Source organism: Triticum dicoccoides, chromosome 7B, assembly GCF_002162155.2.
Source record: "Triticum dicoccoides isolate Atlit2015 ecotype Zavitan chromosome 7B, WEW_v2.0, whole genome shotgun sequence".
Lineage (NCBI taxonomy): Eukaryota > Viridiplantae > Streptophyta > Magnoliopsida > Poales > Poaceae > Triticum > Triticum dicoccoides.
In genome coordinates, this window is record NC_041393.1 from 602,811,311 (window position 1) to 602,837,896 (window position 26,586).

At 44.2% G+C, this 26,586-nt stretch overlaps 2 protein-coding genes across 2 annotated transcripts; one reads left to right on the top strand and one right to left on the bottom strand.

Moving 5' to 3' along the window:
- The first annotated feature begins 18,993 nt into the window (after positions 1-18,993).
- On the top strand, positions 18,994-22,043 carry LOC119335677 (putative disease resistance protein RGA4). Its single transcript, XM_037607772.1, has 2 exons — positions 18,994-21,681; positions 21,807-22,043. The coding sequence occupies exons 1-2, from the start codon at positions 19,100-19,102 to the stop codon at positions 21,862-21,864; spliced, it is 2,640 nt and encodes an 879-aa protein (XP_037463669.1). The 5' UTR covers positions 18,994-19,099; the 3' UTR covers positions 21,865-22,043.
- Positions 22,044-22,688: 645 nt separating this feature from the next.
- Positions 22,689-26,586, bottom strand: LOC119335987 (putative cysteine-rich receptor-like protein kinase 20). The gene is made up of 8 exons (XM_037608029.1): positions 26,146-26,586; positions 25,737-25,792; positions 24,983-25,068; positions 24,178-24,359; positions 23,864-24,065; positions 23,432-23,489; positions 23,168-23,321; positions 22,689-23,027 (listed from the first exon to the last, which is right to left on the bottom strand). Exons 1-8 carry the CDS (start codon positions 26,584-26,586, stop codon positions 22,689-22,691), a joined length of 1,518 nt encoding a protein of 505 aa, XP_037463926.1.

Here is a 26,586-nt window from a genome sequence, read left to right on the forward strand (position 1 = left end):
AAGAAACTAAGTGGGTGTGCATCCAACTTGCTTGCTCACGAAGACCTAGGGAAATTTGAGGAAGCCCATCATTGAAATATACAAGCCAAGTTCTATAATGAAAAATTCCCACTAGCATATGAAGGTGACAACATAGGAGACTCTCTATCATGAAGATCATGGTGCTACTTTGAAGCACAAGTGTGGTAAAAGGATAGTAACATCATCCCTTCTCTCATTTTCTCTCATTTTTTCTTTTGGTGGGCTTCTTTGGCCTCTTTTTTTTTATTTGGGCTTCTTTGGCCTCTTTTATTTTTCATAAAGTACGGAGACTCATCCCAACCTGTGAGGGAATCATTGCTTCCATCATCCTTTCCTCACATGGGACAATGCTCCAATAATGAAGATCATCACACTTTTATCTACTTACAACTCAAGAATTACAACTCGATACTAAGAACAAAATATGACTCTATGTGAATGCCTCCGGCGGTATACCGGGATAATGAATCAAGAGTGACATGTATGAAAGAATTATGAATGGTAGCTTTGCCACAAATACGATGTCAACTACATGATCATGCAAAGCAATATGGCAATGATGGGGCGTGTCATAATAAACGTAACGGTGGAAAGTTGCATGGCAATATATCTCGGAATGGCTATGGAAATGCCATAATAGGTAGGTATGGTGGCTGTTTTGAGGAAGGTATATGGTGGGTTTATGATACCGGCGAAAGTTGCCCGGCACAAGAGAGGCTAGCAATGGTGGAAGGGCAAGAGTGCATATAATCCATGGACTCAACATTAGCCATGAAGAACTCACATACTTATTGCAAAAATCTACAAGTTATCAAACAAAGTACTACATGCATGCTCCTAGGGGAAGGTTTGTTAGGAGTTAACCATCGCACGATCCCGACCTCCACACATAAGGAAGACAATCAATAAATAAATCATGCTCCAACTTCATCACATAACGGTTCACCATACGTGCATGCTACGGGAATCACAAACTTTTAAACACAAGTACTCCTCAAATTCACAACTACTCAACTAGCATGACCCTAATATTACCATCCTCATATCTCAAAACAATCATCAAGTATCAAACTTCTCATAGTATTCAATGCACTTTATATGATAGTTTTTATTATACCTATCTTGGATGCGCATCATTTTAGGACTAAAATTTTAACCAAAGTAATTACCATGATGTTCTAAAGGACTCTCAAAATAATATAAGTGAAGCATGAGATATCAATAATTTCTATAAAATAAAACCACCACCATGCTCTAAAAAGGTATAAGTGAAGCACTAGAACAAAATTATCTAGCTCAAAAGATATAAGTGAAGCACATAGAGTATTCTAATAAATTCTGATTCATGTGTGTCTCTCCCAAAAGGTGTGTATAGCAAGGATGATTGTGGTAAACTAAAAAGCAAAGACTCAAATCATACAAGCGCTCCAAGCAAAACACATATCATGTGGTGAATAAAAATATAGCCTCAAGTAAAGTTACCGATAGACGAAGACGAAAGAGGGGATGCCTTCCGGGGCATCCCCAAGCTTAGGCTTTTGGTTGTCCTTGAATTTTACCTTGGGTGCCTTGGGCATACCCAAGATTAGGCTCTTGCCACTCCTTATTCCATAATCCATCAAATCTTTACCCAAAAACTTGAAAACTTCACAACACAAAACTCAAAAGAAAATGTTATGAGCTCTGTTAGCGAAATAAAACAAACCACCACTTTAAAGTAATGTAATGAACTCATTATTTATTTATATTGGTGTTAAACCTACTGTATTCCAACTTCTCTATGGTTCATACCCCCAGATACTAGCCATCAATTCATCAAAATAAGCAAACAACACATGAAAAACAGAATCTATCAAAAACATAACAGTCTGTAGAAATCTATAACTTTCGAATACTTATGGAAACCCAAAAATTCTACAAAAATAGGAAGTCCTAGATAATTTGTCTATTAATCTTCTGAAGAAAATAATCAACTGAAAAGCACGTTTCTGTGATTTATGAAAATTATTCTCGTGCACGCAGAAGTTTCTGTTTTTCAGTAAGATCAAATTAACTATCACCGTAGGTTATCCTAAAGGTTTTACTTGGAACAAACACTAATTAAAACAAAAACCACATATAACCAGAGGCTATATGAACTATTTATTACTAAACAGGAACAAAAAGCAAAAAACAAAAATAAAATTGGGTTGCCTCCCAACAAGCGCTATCGTTTAACGCCCCTAGCTAGGCATAAGATTTCAACGATGCTCACACGAAAGATAATAATTGAAACACAAAGAGAGAATCATGAAACATGTGACAAACACATTTAAGTCTAACATACTTCCTATGCATAGGCATTATATAAGCAAACAAATTATCAAGGCAAGCAAAAACTACCATATGCAAGGAAGAAGAGAGAAACAATAGCAATCTCAACATAACGAGAGGTAATTTAGTAACATGAAAATTTCTACAACCATATTTTCCTCTCTCATAATAATTACATGTAGGATCATAAGCAAATTCAACAATATAGCTATCACAAAACATATTCTTAACACGATCCACATGTATGCAAAGTTGACACTCTTCCAAAATAGTGGGATTAACATTAACTAAAGTCATGACCTCTCCAAACCCACTTTCAATATTATTGCAAACATTATTATCAATCTCAGATTCATCATGGGGCTTAAATAAATTTTCAAGATCAGAAGAAGAATCACCCAAATCATGATCATTGCAACAAGTAGTAGACATAGCAAAAGTAGCATCCCCAAGCTTAGGGTTTTGCATATTATTAGCACAATTGACATCAAGAGAATTTATAATAACATCATTGCATTCATGCTTTTCATCGAAGGAACTATCAAGTATGGCTGCAATAGCAACGATCTCATGTTTAACATAAGCAACTATAGCAAATTCATCTTCATAAATATTGGCATCATGGCCACAAGAATAGCAAGCATCATGTTCATCAAGGGATATTTCAATCAAATCATCGGAATCATAATTATCTAGATTCATGCATATCATTATTTTCTTCCAAAGCAATGGTCATTCTCTCAATAAATTCCTTAACATAGGCATTATGAGCATAGTTTTCATAGCAATATTTAAGTATGTCGGAATTTTCAGATTTGTAGAGAGTAATATCATACTTTTCAATCAAAGAAGCAACTTCATGAGCACCCTTAAAAACAACAAATTCTTCAATTTGTTCGATATCATAGTAACTATAAACCCCCTTTCCATAAGAAGATAAGATTTCATTATCATTAAACTCACATAGGTAGGGAAGGTGTTTTTTAGGGTTCTTAGAGCAACAAGTAAAATCATAAATTTCACAAAGATTCCAAGCATAACACAACAATCTATTTATTTGATCCCATAAGAATCTCCCTTTTTCAGACAAACGGTGACGCACAAAATGAGCATGCTCATCTAAAGATTTCCCATCAACTAGGCTAGTTGGGGTTTTAGCATGAGCGCATAAGGATCAAAGATGATCCAAGTAGAACACTTTAAGTGGATCCATATCAATAGATTTTTAGCAAGCAAAGATGCAGCAAATAGAAGGCACGTGGAAACACAAACAAAAAGACATACGGGAAGAAGGCAAAGAAAAGGCAAAGGCAAAGGAGAAGTGGGGGAGAGGAAAATGAGAGGCAAATGGCAAATAATGTAATGCGAGGGATAAGAGTTTGTGATGGGTACTTGGTATGTATTGACTTGTGCGTAGACTCCCCGGCAACGGCGCCAGAAATTCTTCTTGCTACCTCTTGAGCATGCGTTGGTTTTCCCTTGAAGAGGAAAGGGTGATGCAGCAAAGTAGCATAAGTATTTCCCTTAGTTTTTGAGAACCATGGTATCAATCCAGTAGGAGGCTACACTCAAATCCCTCGTACCTGCACAAACAAATAAGAACCTTGCAACGAACACGATAAAGGGGTTGTTAATCCCTTCACGACCACTTGCAAAAGTGAGATCTGATAGATATAATAAGATAAATATTTTTGGTATTTTTATGATATAGATTGGAAAGTAAAGATTGCAAAATAAAATAGATCGGAAACTTATATGATGGAAAATAGACCCGGGGGCCATAGGTTTCACTGGTGGCTTCTCTCAAGATAGCATAAGTATTACGGTGGGTGAACAAATTACCGTCGAGCAATTGATAGAAAAGTGCATAGTTATGAGAATATCTAGGCATGCTCATGTATATAGGCATCACGTCCGCGACAAGTAGATCGAAGCGATTCTGCATCTACTACTATTACTCCACAGGTCGACTGCTATCCAGCATGCATCTGGAGTATTAAGTTCATAAGAACAGAGTAACGCATTGGACAAGATGACATGATGTAGAAGGATAAACTCAAGCAATATGATATAAACCCCATATTTTTATCCTCGATGGCAACAATACAATACGTGCCTTGCTGCCCCTGCTGTCACTAGGAAAGGACACCGCAAGATTGAACCCAAAGCTAAGCACTTCTCCCATTGTAAGAAAGATCAATCTAGTAGGCCAAACCAAACTGATAATTCGAAGAGACTTGCAAAGATAACAAATCATACATAAAAGAATTCAGAGGAGATTCAAATATTGTTCATAGATAATCTTGATCATAAACCCACAATTCATCGGATCTCGACAAACACACCGCAAAAAGTATTACATCGAATAGATCTCCAAGAAGACTGTATTGAGATCCAAAAGAGAGAATGAGTCATCTAGCTAACAACTATGGACCCGAAGGTCTGAGGTAAACTACTCACACTTCATCGGAGAGGCTATGGTGTTGATGTAGAAGCCCTCTGTGATCGATTCCCCCTCCGGCGAAGCGCCGGAAAACGCCCCAAGATGGGATCTCACGGGTATATAAGGTTGTGGCGGTGGAAATAGGGTTTTGTGGTGCTCTTGGATGTTTTCAGGGTATATGAGTATATATAGTCAAAAGAAGTCGGTCAGGGGAGCCACAAGGGGCCCACGAGGGTGGGGGCGCGCCTACCCCCCTGGGCATGCCCTCATGCCTCGTGGCCGCCTTGTTGCTTCCTTGGCGTCCACTCCAAGTCTCCTGGATTGTGTTTGTTCCAAAAACAATTCTCCCGAAGGTTTCATTCCGTTTGGACTCCGTTTGATATTCCTTTTCTATGAAACATTGAAATAGGCAAAATACAACAATTTGGACTGGGCCTCCGATTAATAGGTTAGTCCCAAAAATAGTATAAAAGTGTATAATAAAGCCCATTAAACATCCAAAACAGATAATATAATAGCATGGAACAATCAAAAGATATAGATACGTTGGAGACGTATCACCCTGCCGTTGACATGGAAAACCCTCAGTTCAAGCTAGGAATGGTATTTGATTCAGTGGAGGTAGTTAGGAAAGTTGTAGCACAATATGCAGTAAAGAACAGGGTGCAAATTAAGAAGAAAAGAAATAACAAGCAAAGGTTTGAGGCTGTTTGTTCAGAGGGTTGCCCTTGGAAGCTTGTGGCTGTCAATGACAACAGGACACAATCCTTCCTTGTAAAGACTTTTGTTGGAGAGAACACATGTGAAAAAGTTTGGGATGTAAAGGAACTAACAGCCCCTTTTCTTGCCAATAAATATGTAGAGAAGTTCAGAGACAATGACAAGATGTCATTGTCTACATTTTCAGTAAAAGTTAGGAAGAAATTCAGCATGGAATTAAGCAGGAACAAGCTAGGGAGAGCTAGGAAAGCAGCAATAGAAGTTGTGCATGGGGATGAGGTGAAGCAGTACTCATTGCTTTGGAGATATGCAGAGGAACTAAGACATAGCAATCCAGGGTCATCTTTCTATCTGAACCTAGAGAATGGCCTATTTAGTACTTGCTACTTAAGTTTGGCAGCTTGTAAAATAGTTGGCTAAAGGGATGCAGGCCAATCATTTGTATTGATGGCACATTCATTAAGATAAAGTATGGTGGCCAATTACTCACTGTAGTTGTTATTGATGGCAATGACTCAATTTATCCTATTGCAATGGCAGTGGTGGAGACAGAATGTTATGCATCTTGGAACTGGTTCCTTTGCACACTGAAGCAAGACCTCAACATAATTAACACAAGCCCAATCACTATCATGAGTGACAAACAGAAGGTAAATCACTATTACTGTTTATATTCACATGAACTAGTGTTAATGTTCAGTTACTATTTATATTCAAAGAAACTAAGATATAATTTGTTTTCTCTATTAGGGGCTAATCAAGGCTGTCAATGAGCAGTTCCATGACTCAGAGCATATGTTTTGTGTGAGACACTTATACCAAAATTTGCATTCAGTGCACAAAGGTGAGACAATAAGACAGCAAGTGTGGGCTTGTGCCAAATCCACTACACCAACCATGTTTGAACTAAACATGGAGAAACTGAAGCAAGATAACCCTGAATCTTATGCTTGGTTGGAAGATAAAGCACCAAATCAATGGTCAAGGGCTTTTTTTCGTGATTTTCCTAAATGTGACATTCTATTGAACAACACATGTAAAGTTTTCAATAGGTAAATGTGAATTTTCTATTGCTATAACTGAATGTTGTTCTTACTGAAGTGCCTGTCTATAACAGTAATAACTGACTATTGTTCTTACTGAATTCCACTATGTATATACTAGAAGCTAGAGAACTACCTGTGTTGTCCATGTTGGAGAGGATAAAATCACAGTTAATGCATAGGCATATGTCAAAAAAAGCTACTCATAAATGGACAGGCAATCTAACTCCCAAAATCATAGACAAATTAAGAAAAAATGTAGAGTTGTCTACCAATTGTCATCCTGAGGAGTCAGGCATGGGTGCCTTTGGAGTTTTGTCCAATGACAAGCAATACATAGTGGAGTTAAATATGCATGCATGTACTTGCAGAAGGTGGCAACTCACAGGTATTCCTTGCAGCCATGCATGTGCATGTTGCAGACATGAAAGGATTAAACCTGAAACCATGGTTTCTCCTTGTTACACTGTGGAAACATACTATCTAGCTTATGGGGTACAGATATATCCAACTAGAGATAAAGATGAGTGGGCTACTGTGTTTGCAACACCAATTTTGCCACCACTATATGAGAGAAGAGCTGGAAGGAGAAGGAAGAACAGAAGGCATCAACCAGATGAGAGTGAAGATGGCACAAAACTAAGCAGGCATGGTGCTATATGCACTGTGGTTACTGCAAAGAAGCTGGTCATAACAAAAGTGAATGCTCACAGTTGAAAGCTGCTGTAATAAGAGAAGTAGGAGGGGATGATGAGGAACATGTTGCAACTGACCAAACTGAGCAAGATGACCATGTTCCAAAGCAAACTGAGCATGTTCCAGAGGAGCATGAGCAAGTTCCGGAGCAAACTGAGCATGTTGCAGAGCCAACTGAGCAAGTTAGAGCAAAAAGTTCTAGAGGAAGGAAGAGAAAGTCCACTAAGAAAATGAATGAACTAGTACAACAACTGATGGTAAAGGCAAAGAAAAAAGTCCAAAATGGTTATTGATGAGAATGGAGATGTTGACTTTCCAGTAATCGTAACTGTGAGTTCTACTTTTTCTACTTGCTACAAGCAAATTAATTAAATCCTTTGCTTAGATAGTGTGTGTTGTTGTTGTCAGCATATTCAAAATAGAACTATGAGGCCACAGTTGGACCCAACACAAGTACAAGATAGCATGGTACATATTTTATCACATGAGGTACTTATAAAACAATTGAATATTTTATTATTCATTTTACAAATGACAGGAACTGACATGTGGTGATAATGACCCTGTCCTCATCTTATTTATGATGTTTAGGGGCCAGCACAAGGAGTACCTGTTTCTAGGGTGCACCTAATTCCAGATGGAAGTGCATTTGTTGCTGAGCACATGGCCAACATTCCAGTTGCACAACCAGCACACACATCACAAGGAGCACGAGGAGCAAGAGGAAGAAGAGGTGGGCCAGCGGCAGCAGGAAGAGGACCAGCACATGAACCACACCAACCAAGAAGAAGAGGGAGAACAAATTCTAGAAGAAGAAGGGGTGGTGCAACAAGAACAATGGGTCCTATAGGGAACAGGAAAACAAAAACTAGGGGAATGGCCTGGCTCTTATTTGGGGAAGGGACAAGTAGAACTAGACATGTGCAAGAGGAAGCCCAAGATGAGTTCCAAGTCACCCAAGAAGCACCAGAAGATGAAGATTGAGATGCCTTATATTCTCCCGAAGTAGTAGTACTAAGTAGTATGAAGTAGACATGTGCTACATTTTCATTTTGTTGTAGTATGAAGTGGCAACAAATTGAACTTCTGTAGTGGTATGTACTGGTCTTTTGGTGGTTACGAAACTGTGCTGAACTACTACTTAAAATGTGGCTGAAATTATGGATCGATCTTTTGCATATTTGCAATCAGACAAGTTCATTCAGGCTATCATATATGTAGAGCATACTTTTGCACACATGAAAAAAATCAGCAAATTCACATAAGCAACAACAATTGAAACATACAACATCCAGGATTACAACATCCAAACGGACAGTAACAAACTTACAACACGACACGACAAGTTCACATTAAACTCTACTAATCATTGCTTAAGCTTTGCCATATTGTCCAGGGCCAGTGCCATCTATCTTGTCGCGCCAGGTGGTGAAAGTATGCTTCCAGGTAAGGTCTTCATCTTCATTGGGGAGAAGTTCTACAGCCAAGCCTTCAGTTAGCAATGGGCCACGGTCGATGACCTCTTTCACATGCATAATAACGGGAAAATCTACGGTCGCACGCTCTGTGGGAGAATTTGGAGCCGACGGTGAATGTGCATTCTCGTCATCGGAGTCTGGCTTCCATGGCCCCGTAGGAGGTGCAGGAACAGACACAGTGAGCACCTTTGGAACACCACAAGGATTGCGCAGCCACACCATGACTGGCAACACCCACTTGTCGGTGGCCGGGAGCATGTCGATGAGCTCGCCGTCGACACCGGCGAGCACCAGTTTGACGGTGTGTGGATCCCAAGCCTCTTCCTGGAGCCCCTCCAAACTCAGCATCGTCTTGTACTCGAGCTTCCCTGGCTTGCCACGCGAGAAGCTTGACCAGCGCTGAAAAGAAATCCTACTGCCACAACAACGAAGCTGCTCCGGCGCGTGCACCACATGAGTGCAATCATCCGGCGAGTCGAAGCGAATGAAAAAAATGGAATGGTGGACATGTGACCTCCACCTTGGTTGTCGTCCGTTGGACAGCACAGTGAGACTCCATCGCTGCCGCTAGTGCCGCCGGCGTCACCACGCTCCGCGGCTGTCCAATGATGGTGGCGTACAGGACATGGCCATAGAAATCTCGCTCGAGCACCGCCATGCCAGCAGTGCGAGCAATGACAACCCGGCCGCATCTCCGGCTCGCCCCGCTGCCATACCTCTTGAGGAAAGATACGCGAGTCCAGGATGCGAGGCCATGCCACGGCGGGCGCCGGAGACTTGCCATCGCCGACGCCGGCGACGGCGCGGCTAGCCTGTGCCACACTCTCCTCGCTGCCGCCTGCCATACTGCCCGCCACGATGATGGTGGCACCGCGACTACTTTCGGCAAGGGAGGAGGAACAACTCCAGCCAGGAACGCCGCCGCCGCTCGAGCTCTCACTGCCGCCGCCGCCCATCTGTCAGCTTCGCCGATAGGTGTGAGAGGAGACGAGAGCTAGGGATTTGGTTTTGGTTTGGGAACTAAGGCTCGATTCGGTTAAAAATCTGCCGAACTTGCAATACGGCCCTCAAACAATATCGGGAAGGACTTTTCTACAAAAGTACAAAGAAAACCGGGCGTCGGCGCGGTTCAGCTGGCATGTGTGACTTGATTGCACCCGCAATACAAGTTCTGTGAGGGGTTGTTCCGTTTTGCAAGTTGTGTGACTTAAGTGCACCCTAGTGTAAGTTCTTAGACCGCTAGTGCTATTTACTCTTCTATAGGTGTCTCTCTAAAAGCGTACTAGTGGCGATCTTAACTCCGAGGCGTTGCTGCTTCTCGGGTTGAGGTTTGCTGGTCCTCGCAGTAGAATGTGTGGCACCCGTTTTGGATGATCGTCGACTTGATTGATCTCCATGGCATGCATGCAGCACGCCGGTGGCGAACCAGGGTCGCCGCCAGACTCCTGTGTATGGTTAAGTTTAGGGGATGTTTGGTTGCAAAGGATTAGACTTTTTTTTAGTCCGAGGAGTAAGTAGAGTTTTTTTTAGTCCCTTGAAAAAATCCCTCCTGTTTGGTTATATAGGGACTAAAAGGGATTTTTCCTAGTGTAGTTCCTGTAACCAATAAGGGCCTTAGAGCATCTCCAGCCGCGTCCCCAACAAGGCCCCCCGGCGATTTTTTGGCCGTCGGCGCCAAAAAATCGGCCAAGTCGCGTCCCCAGGGGCCCATTTTTCGCCGGCTCGCGCCGAAATTGACGCCGGCTGACCCAACCCGAACCCGGCGCGCTGGGGGGCGCTCGGGGGCGCCGGGCGAATCATTTTTGGCGCGAAAGCGCCGCGTGACAGCCGCGTCGTGGGGCAGCCGTGTCAGCGACACCGCCCATCTCGTCTTCCCGACGCCTCGGTTTTCCACGGGGAATCAATGACAAGGCTGCCGCCGGTCAGCTTTTCCATTGATTCCTCTCACAGGCGGCGCGTCACGGGGCGGCGCGCCGACGCCTCCCCTCCCTCGGCTATATATGGTCTCGCTCGCCTGCGTTGGAGTGCCACCCCAGCCCTCCCTCTCCCGCCGATCTCTTCTCCCCAGCCACTCCCTCTCCCCGATGGCCGAGCGTTTTCCCGGAGACGAGGCGGCGGCCAACGGCTTCGGCCGCCATTCGCTCCGCAAACAGGAGTCCTGACTCCTGTTCTAGGCGAACATCCCAGCGCCGCCGAACATGCACGCCGGGCCGACGTGCTGGAGGCTCAGCAATGGGGGAGTGCCCATTCCCCCGTTGCCCGACGCCGTCACCAAGCCATCGTACTTCGCCGACGAGGTCGAGATCGCGCGCGCCTCTCTCACCGACGCCGAGCGCTCCCTTCCCCAGTACGCCGCCGACAACAACGCGGCTTGGGCGGCGTACTTCGAGCGCCGCCAGCAGCAACAGCTGGCGTCCACCAACGGGGCGCCGGTGGTCGGCGGACCAAGAACAGCGAGGGGCGCCACCTCTGGTGGGGCGTCCCCGGCCGCACCCTCGACGGCGTGCTGGCGCACCTCGAGGGCGGCAACAACCCACCGTTGGCGTACCGACCGGCGAGGACGGCCGCCGCGACGCACCGCCGACGCGACGGGCAATGGGCGCTGAGGAGGTTCGGCTCCTCCTCCTCCTCTTCCTCGTCGCGTTCTTCCTCCCACTCCTCTGGCACTCCATCGTTGCTCGGCGTCAAGGCCGAGCCCACGGTGAAGACGCCGCTCGGCCGGCATACACGCAGCGCCGGCATCGTCATCAGCGAGGGCGGCCGGTGCGCCTCCTCGTCGGCTCCTCCCCCGCGCTTCCTCAAGCCGAAGACGGAGCCGGGTCTCGCGCCGGTGAAGACGGAGCCGGGGCTGGCTCCGGTGAAGACGGAGCCGGGGTTGCTGGCGCCGGTGAAGGCGGAGCACGGCGAGGTCGAGCTCGACGACGACGCGGCCCTTGAATGGACGCGCCAAGACTCCCTGAAGATGGCGAGGGAGTGCCAGCGCGCCGCCCTAGAGCGCTTCGCGCAGCGCCGCCGAGGCCGCGACGAAGGCGGCGGCGTCATCATCGACGACAGCGACGACGACGACGACGCGCCGCCGCCGCCGCCACCAGCCGGGGAGGGGTCCAGCAGGGGTGCCCGAGTCAAGGAGGAGAAGGCCGACGATGGCGGCGACGACGGCGACTTCTCGGCCTTCAGCAAGTTTTTTTTACTAGTTTTATATGTAATGGCATGTTTTAGCCCAAATTTACGAATATAAAAGTCCATGTTTGTCGAAAAGTGGCGTGTTTCAGCCCAAGTTTGTCTAAAAAAAATTTTCACGCCTGGGGCCGGCCCTGGGGCGGCGGCTGGGGGCCAACTCGCCCCCAGACCCACTTTTTACGCCGGGTCACCCCATGCGACGATTGTAGGCGCCCCCTGAGGGGCCAACGGCTAGAGATGCTCTTACACTTCGATTCGTCACTTACCCGTGCGACCTAGCCAAATACCACATCATTGACCTGGCTTTTGGAAGCTGTTGCTGTTAGCATCCATCATGGACTCTTGCCATTCAATTTCTTAGCTGTGAGGCTTATGAAACACTCAAGATAGTATACAATTTTCACTGGTGTGCGAAATTACCCAACAACTATTTCTGTATTTTTAACTCGCGTGAATGATGTATCCCAACAACCGGCGACCGGGCCTGCTGATCGCTATTAGCCTATTAGCCAGGGCAAAATACAAACGCGACTTGAAGTCGTCGCAAGGCCGGGCCAGCATATGCTTATCCTCGTCGCCTCTCTTTCTCCCTCTCTCTCGTCTCTAGAAGCAGCTATGGTGGAGAAGCAAACCGGCTCAGGGGTCTCCGGAGGTTGCCGTCCTCGCAGCTGTTGCCAAGGAGAGACATAAGGTATGTGCGTTCATTCAAATTGTTTTATCCAGAAAAGAACACTTTTTTCCTAGTCGACGATCCATAGCATGGCTTTGTGTATGGGCATGAAACTTGGTAGTTTCAGAGTACTGCCTGTTCGCTGTTACGCGCTAGAATAATTTCACCGTATTATCTCGTGATTTCCGCTGTAAAGTAAGTAACTGTCAGCATGCCAATACGGGCATCGCCTGCTTAGAGACAATTAGGACGTATCCCCCCTACACAAATATAAGTTGTTCCGATTATTTTAATATAAAGTACATATGTATTAAAATAAGTGAATAAACACACTAAAATGCTTCTATATACATCTGATTTAGAAAGAAAAAAAAGCTAGAACAGCTTATAGTACTTGTGAACGGAGTGAGTACCAAATAAAATCACCCATTACTAAAAAGCATAAGATCAACGACATAGGACTTAGATGTGCAATACTTAGGGCGCATCCACATGTGTTTTAGCAAAACTGTATTAAAAAATATAAACAGGCAAGTGGCCTACGTTTCTTCTGCATGAACTCACTGCTGCCTTCAGACCTCTGTCTCACTGAAGTAATCTTGCTGAAACCCAAGAGTTTGTAGAAGTAATGGACGAAAAGCCGTTGATGTAGACCATGAAACATCGGTGATAGCGAACTAAATTGATCGCCATCCGGAAGAAGCGGCCACAAGGAAAGGCCAGAAGATAATGCCAACTCCGAACAAACAGATAGGGGGACACAAACATCACAAGTTTCGGGTGGAGTCATATCTTGCCGATCTTCATCGAACGAAAATGAAACTTGGTAACAAAAACACACTGCAATGCCATCCCCTCCGCTCACCGTGAACAAACGCTCATCACGCCTGACCAAGTGTCCGATAATCGATAGCATCCTCCTACTCATCGACACCAATTTGAGTATAAGGACATCAACATGGGGAAAGCCGAGGAGGAATTATTCACGTCACCACCACTATCCCCAATTCACTGACGCCGAAAGACTTGAAGAGCCTACGAGACATGGACCGAGACACTTAGATCCGGGGTTCCCCTATCCCCGCTACCATAGCGGCCAACTGAGGCTAGGGGAACTCTTGACGCTGCTCGAGGGGATCGAAGTCGCCTCCTGATTGCATATCTCAAGAAACCCTAGAAAAAACTTTTTGAGACGTTTTTGCTTTCATTGACAGCTTGCTTGCTAGGAAAAACAGAGTTCACTCGTTTGGACGTCAGAAATTTTACAATCCATTTGGACCTCCTTATTAGGGCTTCTTTCGTTTGCATGATTCTCAAAACACATGAATAAGCAAAATACATTATTAGAGTGTCATGTCCTCTTGAATCCCATGTGATTAGAACTATAGGGATTTTGATGAAAAAAATGTTTGCTAGCATAGAAAACACAAAGTAATTCTACCAAGATGCATGTTTGACTGGATGAATTTCCCCCCTCCAATACAGGTATTTATTTGTAACTACCGAGAGAGAGCATTCCCACAAGTGTTATAAAGCCAAATTCTCGATTTTATTTTCGGGACGTCATTTATCCAGATACACTTGCGGCCTTTGCAATGCAAGCATCTGTACAGACCAGACGCTTAAATACAAGCATACACACGTCCTTATAAGAACGACCTTTGAGAAACTGAGCCGACGATCTTAGATTAACTAAGTGCATCTCCAACGTGAACCCTCAAACTGCCCGCAACCATACGGTTTGAACATGTTTTGTCATCCAACGCAGTCCTATGTCGATCCGCTCGGCAGTCCGCACGTCTTTTTTCCCAAAAATCGGAAGCAAATTGGGGGGTTTTGTGAGCGTCCGGACCACTGCCAGGCAAGTGTCTTGCAAACATGGCCTACCAAAAACCCTCTCCCTCGCCCGCTCGCTTTTCCGCCCGAAGCCAGCTGCCCGCTTTCATGCGACACTAGAGCGGCCGCTCCGCATTGACGCTAGCCCTGAGCGGACGCAGGCATTGAAGTGACTCGCCGACCGAGGGCGCCGCCATGCCATGTCCCCGGTGTCGGCGCCCATTCAAAGCCGGAGAGACATTTATTGGACATGATGGGATGGATATCTACCGCATCCGTTCAATATCCGTCCGTCTGTCTGCCACTAAACAGGCTCACTGGCTCTGACAACGATTCCGCTCTGGTGCGCGCTCCGGTGCATGCCAGGTTGAGCATGGAGCATGCGCATGCACAATTCAACGCCACCATCGTGGAGGAGCAGTCTACGTCGGAGACTATGTTGGCGTTTCGACAGACGCAAGAGGAGCAGCGGTACAACCTGTTCCTCCTCAAGCAGCACCGGCTGATAGAGGGGCAAACCTACGGTGAGCACGCGAGCGAGAAGGCCGTGACGGCTAGGGCCGCGGTGTACCTCCCAATTTCGTTGTCGAGCAACGGGCGCTCTACAAGGCCGTGTGTGCTCACGCCGTCGGTCGCAAGGTAGAGCCGGTGTAGACGGACGCAAAGGCGGCTCTGATAGCGCAGACGACCGAGGACGAGAATGCCTCCAGCTGCGCGTCCTACGCGTCGCCTCTGAACTTTCGAGTTTAGTGTAGTGCATCAGACGACCCAAGTCGGGTACAACGAACGGTCTCCGAGCCTATTCCAAATGATGTGCACCATGGCGGCATGGCCCAAATTTTACATCAAGACAACTTATGGAATAAAAGAGGAATGAAGAGCAGAAGTGTTGTTTTGCACTCGAGTGCCTATGCATTGGGAATAAACAGTAAAGTTGAAAAAAAATATTCCCTCTGTAAAGAAATATAAGAGCGTTTAGATCACTATTTTAGTTATCTAAACACTCTTATATTTCTTTACGGAGGGAGTAGTAAACAAAATTCATGGAAACTCACACGAGCAGAACATCACTTCCACGGACATGGAGTTTTTGCACTTGGATGCATATATGGATCCGATGAACAGTAAAATTAGAAAAAATAGTTTAAAAAAAATCTAGTTATTTTTTAGACAATCATTGTTGAATGTTTTACCAACATCCAAAATTTGATGGTGAAAAAACATTTATGTGGGTCCAAAAATAAACAAGAAGAATGCAATAAGGCAACTTTTTAAAGCACTTTGGGACATTGATTTTGTCTTTTTGTTCAGAATGGATCTTTTTCCGTTACAAAACTTTGCATGTTAGCAAAATATTCAATAATGTTTATCGCAATAAAGAGGAAGATTTGAAAACAAAAGTAAAACAACAAAAAATATGATGAAATGCCAAGGTAAGAAAAGGAAATTTATGACAAACCCACCTGTTGTACGAAATACTTGTCGAAGAAATTGATGTATCTAAACGTATGTCATTATATTTTATCAATTTTTATAGAAAGTAATACTTGTTGAAGAAATGGATGTATCTCCACGTATTTTAATTTTAAATATATTCATTTTTATTAATTTCTATGACAAAGTATTTTCGGAGAGGGAGTAGACAATTGTCAGCAGCGAAGGCTCCTTCACTGTGCTGTGAGAGCAAGTCCAGCAGTTCCCCTAAAATTTCTCTCCTATATCTCAAAATAGGGGATTCCCTTAAAAAGATTCTCCTCTAAAAATTGCTCAACTCCAGCAGTTCCCCTAAACATCTCCCTTATTCTATATTTTAAGCATATTTCATAACTACCAACAACTAGTTTTTCAACGGCTATTCGAGATCAGTTTGTTGTTCTACATGCCCTTCAAGATTGACATGTTCTTCTTCGGTCCAGTGCAAATCATTCAATCCGGCATCACTTTGCCAAAGATCAAAATAACTTTGATCTTTCATTACCAAAATCTGAAACAAAAGCAAGGGTATATTGAGCTTAACCACAAATAACTAGCAACAGCAGCTGCACAGACTAGCAAGCTAGCTAACTCTCTGTTTTCAATGTAAATTTGCAGCAATCAGCAACATCATAAATCGTCCACTTGCAGTAGTAGTAGCAGCTTCCGTTACCAAATTTGCAGTAATCAGCACAAACTAGCAGTAGTAGTAGCAGCCTCTGTTACCAAATTTGCAGTAATCAACACAAACGGTAGAAGTAGCAGCTTCACCAGCCCACCATCGAACCATGTCTCTCCATAATATGTTCTCTCTCTCTCTCTCCACGCAACAAATCAAAGCGCCCTGAAACTCTCCGCCGGCAGCCACGCACCAGCAGCAGCAGCCAACAAGTTTAGCAGCGCCGTGAAACCCTCCGCCGGCAGCCACGCATCCACTACGGCAGCTACGCATGGCAGTCTCGCCGCCGCCAACCACGCAGCACCCGTGGCCGATGGAACACACACATCAAGCACGCACTCCGGCACCGTTCCCACGCCAGCGTCGGCCTCCTGCCCCTCCCTCTCTGCTATCTCTCCTCCTGTCCTCCACCCTCTAAGATGCGGTCACATCTGGTGCGTCATCCACCATCCCCACCACACATGTGCCTCTCCAATGCTTGATCTGAGAAAAAAATCAGGGAAAGAAGATGAACCAGAGATGACCAGGCGAAGGCGTTGTGGCGGGACGGAGCTTTCCGGATGCAGCGGTTGCACCGGCCAGCGAGTCGGGGAGGGGATCGGGGAGGTCGCCGTTCCCCTAGATAGAGGGGAGAGAGAGGGCAATATCGGGGAGGCCAGAAAAACGGGGAGAGGATCGGGGAACTGCTGGAAGCAGTTTTTTTGCTCTTTTCCCCTAAAATAGCGATGAGGGAGGGTTTCGGCGTGCTGCTGGACTTGCTCTGAGAACCGAAGTGCACAATAATCGCCGAGAGCCAAGTCGTAGGACTACCCGACACCCTCCACAACCTCCCACCCTCCCCTTCCCTCGCCGCCGGCGTCGTCGGAGCGGCTGCCCCCCACCATCTGATCTGGATCTGGCGTATGGAGGACCTCCCAAATACCGAACCTGTCCGGCGGGCGGAGACTCGGCTCTGCGCGCGCTGCGGCCGATGGGTGGAGCCGTGGAGGCCTGGGGCACTCAGCCGGATGCGGTGCCAGCTCCTGCGGCATAGCCGGCCGGCGGTGACCCTAACGGCATCTATACTGCCGTGAACTTCTATTATCCATGGCGTGACATTGGCGCGTAAAGAGTCGCCGCGTCCGAGGCATCGCCGGTGGTCGAGGAGCGGGTTTGACAACTGGTATAACTCTCCACTTTCAGGAGGGCGATTCATAGTTTGCCAAATGTAGGTAGAAATGAAATAATTATTCATCAGGACAAACTTCTTTGGCAGAAAGATCAAAGACCATGGGAAATTACTCCCTTTTTCCAGTTATGTTAGCTTGTAAAAACGTCTTACATTATGGGACCGAGTAGTAACTTATTAGTCGTTTGGTCTGCAGACATTACGATGTGGATGAATTGGGAGTGCTTATCTTCTGACTGAGGCAAGTTGGTTTGAAAAGTGGGTTGTAGATCTTTATATGCTAAAAGCTTTCTGCACCCATCTTCACTTGTTCAGACAACCAGAGTTTCAGTCACTTCTGCAAACTAAGGTCTTTCTATGGCTTTTTCTACGCAGAAGTATTACAAGTTCAACCAAGGGTAACCTACTCTTTACTAAAAAAAAGGGTAACATACTATATTGGGTTGGAAACTAGGAGAGAGACATCAAGTGTTGCTTTTGTCCAAGCAACGAATTATCTGATCAACTCCTTTGTCGATGCCTATTAGCATAATATACATGGTGATGTCGTGCTTCTTGGTGTGCCTTTTGGCTTTGCTTTAACTCCTACATATCCTGATCATCTTCGGGAAGGCTGGAAATATCATTCTCCACCCTCTAAACAATTTTTTGAGCTATTTGGGAGGTGGAGTTCTGCAGCAACTCTCTCTTGGGCTGTGAAAAACAATGATACTATTCGTATGTCAACAGAAACCATACCTGATGATCCTACTAGTGTCCTTTAGGCCATTACAGAAACCCGTGGCTTAGGAGGTGTTCTACAGGGATACAGACAAGCGAGGGAACAGGCCATATTTCCAAGGACGATGGTGTCCAAGGTCGCCAGTGGTGGTTGATGTATGCTTGTGTTTGTGTGTAGTCCTGGCCTTCTAGTGTCATTGTTTTATTCCAAGTCGTAGTGCTGTAGGGAGGATGGTTATGTTCTTCAGTTCAGTTGCATTTTACCATCTTTTGTGGCCTGAAGCCCTGAACTATTGTCATGCTCAATGGTTTCTTTAGTGAAATCAGGGATGATGTCCTTTTTTGTATATAAAAAATGGTTTCACCTCTGTCTGCACTTGCAAAAAAATTGTGCACTTTTCCTTTTGTGGGTTTTGCAGAGGCATCAAGGAGAGATATATGTTATGTTCTACTCCCTCCGTTCCTAAATATTTGTCTTTTTAGAGATTTCAAATGGACTACCACATACGGATGTATATAGACATATCTTAGAGTGTAGATTCACTCATTTTACTCCGTATGTAGTCACTTGTTGAAATCTCTAGAAAGACAAATATTTAGGAATGGAGGGAGTAGCTAACTATGTATGAAATGACAGTTTTTTCTACTGTGAATATTGAATGCAGTATACAGAGAAAAATAGTAAAGCAAATCTGATGTTCCATTTCATGGGTGATATTTTATCTGCAGCTCTTTTGTGCTTTATTGCCCAGATATCCAATATGGCAGAGGTGATTATATCAAGCCTTGCAATCTCAGTTCTCCGAAAGGCCACATCTTCTGGCAGTGAATGGGCCGTTAATGAGTTCAAGTCGTCCTGGAATATCAAGAAAGAGCTTGAAAAGTTGGAAAGGTCACTGAGTTCCATCTGTGGTGTTCTTGAAGATGCCGAGGGCAAACAGTCAACTTCTCATGCTCTTAAAGAGTGGTTAGACAATTTGAAGGATGCAGTCTACGACATAGATGATGTTCTGGATGGCGTGGCCACCCGAGCTCTAGAGCAAAAGGTTCATACAGGATTCTTCATTCGAATGAGCCACATGCTTGCTTTTCCATTCAAATTGAGCCACATGATAAAAGATGTCCGTGAAAAACTTGATGAGATAGCATCCAACAGATCAAAATTTGGATTAACATGCCATCTAATTGGTAACCATGTATCCAGGTGCAGTAACAGGGAAACACATTCCTTTATTAATGAAAAATATATTATTGGAAGAGATGATGCTAAAGACAATATTGTCAAAGTTATATTGACTGCTGCAAACTCAAATTCTTTGTCTGTGCTTCCTATAGTTGGTTTGGGAGGGATAGGAAAAACTGCATTGGCCAAGTTGGTATACAATGATGCACGGACTAGCAAGAAGTTTGAAAGGAAGTTATGGGCATGTGTCTCTGATGTATTTGATCTTCACAAGATCTTAGATGACATAATACAATCTGGTACCGGTGAAAGCAACAAACAACTAAACCTGGAAATGTTACAGCGCAAGTTGCGCGGGATTTTACAGGAGAAGAGATATTTTCTTGTACTTGATGACATGTGGAATGATCAAGTTTCTGACTGGGAAGAGTTGAGAAGCCTGCTTTCCAGTGGTGGTAATGGAAGTGTGATTGTAGTCACCACGCGCAGTTCAAATGTTGCATCCCTGGTGAAGACCCTGGAACAATATGACGTTACAAAATTACCACATGATGAGTGTATGGAAGTATTTGTTCGGTGCGCATTCAGAGATGGTAGTGAAAAAGACCCCAAGTTGCTAAAACTGGGGAACTCCATTGTTAAAAAATGTTGTGGTGTTCCTTTGGCAGCAAAGACACTGGGTTCCCTGTTGTGTAATAGTCGAAATGTTGAAGAATGGCGGCGCATCGACGAAAACAAACTGTGGAACATTGAGGGAAGCATAAATGGTATCTTGACAGCATTAAAATTGAGTTATGATGCACTTCCGCCTCATCTGCGAGCGTGTTTCGCTTGCCTATCAACTTTCCCGAAGGACTACCATATGTTTACGAATCACCTTGTTATGTTCTGGATGGCATTGGGGTTGTTGCACCGGGGCAGTGAAAGCCATGAGACGTTAACTAATGGAGCAAAATACTTCCATGAACTTCTTGATAGGTCCCTTTTACAAGACCAATATATTCTTTACGATGGCAGCATTCAGAAATGTAAAATGCATGATCTCGTTCATGATCTAGCAATATCGGTGTCCAGAAATGAGTGTGCTCTTGTTAGTTGTGAAAAGGTTGCAGTGTCTGAAAGAGTTAGGCATCTAGTGTGGGACCGCGAGGACTTCTCAGTGGATCTGAAATTTCCTAAGCAGCTGAAAAGGGCACGTAAGGCGAGAACATTTGCAAGCAGATACAATTATGGTACCGTGAGCAAAGCCTTCCTCGAGGACCTATTCTCTACATTCACACTCCTGCGTGTCTTGATTTTCTCTTATGTTGAATTTGAAGAGCTACCGAGTTCAGTTGCAAATCTGAGGCATCTGAGGTACCTAGATCTACAATGGAACAAGAAAATCAGAATCCTACCGAATTCCTTATGTAGATTGGTGAATCTACAAACAGTTCATCTTGGCCGGTGCAGCCAATTTGATGAGCTACCAGGACGTATGGATGAACTTGTCAACCTTACGTTCTTGGTCCTCACGTCAAAACAAAAGAATTTACTAAAAAGTGGGTTTTGTGGTTGGTCTTCCATGACATTTCTATATTTGAGCGGCTGCACCGAGTTAGTATCACTCACAGAAGGATTTGGTAGCCTCACTGCTCTCCGAGAGTTGCTCATCTTCAACTGCCCAAAGCTCGCTTCTCTCCCCTCTTCCATGAAGCAGCTCTGTGTGCTTGAGAAGTTGGTGATTAGTAACTGCCAAGAGCTTGATCTGATGGAACCAGTAGGAGCCTTGAGTGGGCTGGGAAGCCTACATGTGCTTACTCTCGTTGAGCTTCCAAAGCTCGTGGGCTTTCCAGAGAGCTTCAAATCTTGTGTGTTATCTCTTCAGTTTGTCCTGATTCGCGATTGCAAAGGGCTTGAGAAGCTGCCGAGCTTCATTCGAGATTTCACTTGTCTTAAGAAAATTTTAATTCAGGACTGCCCTAAGTTGAGCAGGAGATGCACGGCTGAATCCGGGGAGGATTATCATCTCATCCGCGGTATCCCTGTCATACACATCGATGGAGACACTTGTGAAGGGTAAGCTTATTAACTACAGATTTGAGTTTCTCAGCTAGTTACTCTGCTGTTCCTTCGGGAAAAAAAATATTTGAGCATATCCATCATATCATGTTCATATGCTTTACCTCACTATGCATGTACAGGAGACACGAGGCTCTAACAAGCACATATATCATAAATCCTGATGGAAGAAATGCGTGAAGAAGTTCATATTCGGAATGAGCTCTCAGCTGAGCGCGCACCCTGTCAGTGGATTCCTTACAGTGTCGATTAGGTTATTTCTTCTACATGTATTTGCAACATCTGTAACACTGCTATTTGTATTGACTAAGAATAAGCTGGACAAACGGGGTTTTTATTTGTTTTGTGGTTTATATGCTCTTCTGGTTTAGTTTGTACTTTGCGCCTTCTTTGACATTCTTCTTCTAATACACAACGACACCTTTCGCAATAAATAAATAAATAATACACAACGACACAGCTTTAGATCTGTGGTTGAGAAAACGAATAAGCCAGACACCTGTGCTTGAAATATAAACACAATATATTCTTGAGGGTGCACTTCCATTTCCTTTTTATTATGCCTTGTGAAATATGGTTAGTAAGTTGCATGAGCTTTGGCACCAGTTTGATTCATTAGCGCAGTTACATTACATGATGATCATTCAGGATTAAAGTTAAGTCTGGACGAAGCTGTCTTTTGCTGTTACAACTATTTGGCATCACTACTCTAGTGAGGCGTCGGTTGTTCAGAGTTCAGGCAGCTGACAGTAAGCGAGATGATCATCGATGGATTGTGCTGCTCGGTGTAACACAGTCGACCAGGCGCGATTGGACAAGATTTAGAGAAGTACATCAAATGATTTTAGAAGCCTTTGGTAAGGAAATAAAATATTTACTCCCACTTAGTACAAAACTGACATGGGTATCTGTTGTCTGTACACACTCTGAATTCTGAACGAGGAAAGCTCCATGATCCTTCCACACCTTCCAGCTATATATGTCATTCAACATTTTTTGTCGCATCAAACCTCCGGGTCTACGATGATTCGAACTCTACTCAGCACTGTGGCTGAACTCGTTATGGTTATGTCTATTGTCCGGCTTGATTGGTTTACGTATGTATCTTCACCAGCACCCCCTTCACTCAGCACGGAAGGCCGCTTAGGCTCCATTGGCAGCCTCGTGCTTTCAGAGCTCAGCATTGCAGCTATGTCAGTCATGGTGGGCCGATCTGCTGGATCTTCCTGAGCACAGAGCAGTGCCACCTGAGCACATTGCGTTATCTCAGCGACTTCATATCCGTTCCCTAGAGACGGATCCACGAGCTCATGCAGCCTTCTGTCCTTCCACAGACGCCAGGCCTGAAATGTTTTTCAGTAGATTAATTTGATGTTACAGAATTGCAATGTGAATCCAGACTCATAGATTAAGTATTAGCAAAAACAATCATGAGCATAGAATTGTGATAGTTGCTGCTTGAAATCCATTTATGTACACTTACATCTCGTACAAGATCGCCAACGGTATCCCCTCGCTTGTCGAGTATGGTGTTTTTTCGTCCGCTAATGGTCTCCAGAACCAAGATGCCAAAGCTGAAGACATCTGTCTTCAGTGAGTAAACTCCTCGAGATGCATACTCCGGAGCAATGTAACCACTGGAAAATAGGGGGAAAGGCAGAGACCAAAACCAATATTAGCACGTCTGAACACAGAATAATGGAACCTGTATTGATTGAAAAAACGGGAAGCAGGCAGCTTCATATACCTAGTGCCCACCACCCTGCTTGTACGCTCTTCTGTTACGTCTGAACACAGTGTTTTGGCTGATCCAAAATCTGAAATCTTTGGGGTCATGTCACATTCCAAGAGAATATTATTCGGTTTCAAGTCCCTATGGACAATATGTAACATAGAGTGCTTGTGCAGGTAAACAAGCCCCTCTATCAACCCCTTGATTATTTTGAGTCTCTTAGACCAGTCTAGCAATGGTCCTTTTATCCTGTCTGCGGAATATTGAAACAGCAAGCCTTTAGATAACATAAAATTTCGTATTCTGCTCTAAATCAAATCAGCACAATTTAAAGCAATTACAACAGAAAACAAGAACGTAGCACATCATTAACTGTACATAAGTTTGTTCACATATTTACTCAGAAGCAGGTCTTATAAAATAAATCAGATGATAGGGAAAATATACCAAATATGTGACGGTCCAAGGAACCATTCTGCATGAACTTGTAGATCAGAATCCTTTCTTCTCCATGGATGCACCACCCCAGTAACCTTATTATATTGGTATACCGAAGCCTAGCAAGCTGCAATTCATTGCTGAAATCAGATAGTGTTGCACGGTGATCGAATCTTTTGATGCCAACCATAAATCCTTGGGGCAACTGACCCTGCAATGGTTACAAATTGAGTTTAGAAAACATTCTCATTAGAAAGATGCAGATCGTAGATTCATAGGCATTTACATAATTAGTTAGTTCCTTACTATTGGCTTACAAATACCTTGTACGCTGTTGCAAATCCACCAGACCCAAGATATCTCTTCTCTGAGAAATTATCTGTGGCATTCATGATTTGAAAGTAGCTGAACTCTGTGAATCCTGGGTAATTTTCTACCGTGAGCAAACAAAGCTTCACTAGTTCTTTGTTGTCGAGGGTTTTCTGTTCTTGCGTGCCTACTATTCCTGTGTCATGAATAATCCATCCTTGTCACTAATGGAGTTACAAACTTGGTCATGCTGATATGACTAACAGAAATACATAATACAAATATAATGTGAAAATACTCCACTTCCTTTGTCATGCAGATCACCGAACCATCATTTGTAGGAGCTCTAGCTTATGAAACTTGAAAATAAACTGAAATTTATTCATAATAGAAGATTTCATGGATAATATTGTGTTGGGTCTATCATTAAAGTCCTTCCTTTATAAAGTCATCTAGCTACTAAATGAGTTATGTATGTATCTAAGAACTTTTGAAGTGTAGATCTGTATTTTCAAAATTTCAAAAAAATTGTAGTTAGTTAACTTTCATGGCATGTGTTTATTAATTTCAGTTGACCACAACGAATCATGTGGTGATCCAGAGTTCACTCATGGTCCATCAGAACAATCATACAGACATTTTTTAAGGGAGTACATAATATCCAAAAACATGAACATGGATATTACGATGCCTCATGGGCCTAGCAAAGCAATTTCGTAATCCCTGAAGCACATACTCATCAAACTTTAGCCTCTTAGCTTGATACTTAAGTTAATGACTACCACCATTAGGAAACACAAGGAAACAATTACTTCTTACCGAGTGACGGATGTTCCCGAACATTGCAGAGTTTGCGAGCTCCTTGGACACGTATCTCAGTGATATCCAAAACTCTTGCTGCAAACCTGAAAACAGGTAAATCTCATCATTAGTCCTGAAAATAGGCAAGTTGCTGGCTTAGAGTGTATAGCCAAAGAACTGATGCATGATTATCAAAATATTTAAGAAGAAAGAAAATAATCATGCTAATAAATGGTAGAAATGTGTTGAAACATCAACCATAGTTAAACAAATTATCATATTTTCTCGTAAAAAATAAAGCCCATGTTTTGATTTCAAGTTGATTTATCTGATATGCATCCTACCTTTCAGACGTTGTAACATGTAGTCACTATCTTGAAACAAGCTTTCACCCAGTTATATTATATATCTAAAGCCCAAACGGACGAACCGAATACGGTCAACAATCAACTTCTCCCTTCATTTTCAGATATATAAAGCATATTTTAACTATCCAAATTCGAGTTTTGACCAAAACTAAGCACTTTATTATCTTGCTGATTTTGTAACTGCTAAAAATATGTTATAAAATATTCTGGTCACATCTTGAACTTGGACAACTAAAATGTGCATGTATTTCTGGATGGAGAAAATAGTTTTCAACTGTTAGCATCCAATTCCAACGTGGTTCACCTTCTACAAAGCCACTGTGTGAACAAACATGATAATTATGGATCGAATATACGAAGGATCATTTACCAAGTAATCTACTACATGTTGAATATTATCTAACCTGACACGGTGGTTTGAACCTTCTGTGAATATACCGTCGACCTGCTCCACAGCTTCCTAGACAAGGATAGCGAAAACGATAAATAGTATTAATTTTCAGAAAACCATCGGACTTTTATGAATGAGAGATCACCATCTTACATCTTGTGATGATGAATAGTGCACTCCTTTTCCTTGAAAAAGGGCATTAACCATGCACAAATATAAGAAGTACTCCAACCCACTAAATTAAGATCGAGTTCATATCAAGTTCTTTATTTGGGCAGTAGAAAATTGCAATTGGACGCCAATTCAGAGGCAATTATGCTCATGATCACTGGTACAGTCGGATCAGTTCAGTCGAATTATAATCAAGTGTGTCCCTCTAAATCGGTGTTTCCCCCAAAATCTCAGAACATGGCTACCTGGACACGACGACTGTTTGTAGAATTGTCGACGAGGGAGATGAGCGGGATGAGGCGGATGAACATGTCGATCTCGTGCTGCGCGGCGCGGAGCTCGTCGGCCATCCGTGCGCCCAGCACCAGGCGGCGGAGGTAGCCGCAGTCCTGGCACGCGGTCACGAGTGCGTAGCACCGCCGCAGCGCGCCGCGGAGCTGCTCCAGCGGCCGACTGGTGGCCTCCCGCCGCATCAACTCGGCGAGCTCCAGCTCCCGCAGCAGGCCGCCGATGAGTTCCACGTGCTGCGCGAGCAGCATGCAGGCGTCCCGGTGGCGGCGCGCCGCCAGGGCGGCCTGCACGACCATGGAGACCAGCCCGAGCGCGTCCACGCCGACCAGCTGCGCCATGGTGGAGGCTTGCCCCAGAGCGGCCCAGAGACCGCTCGAGGAGCTGTCCCATGGGCTCGCCAT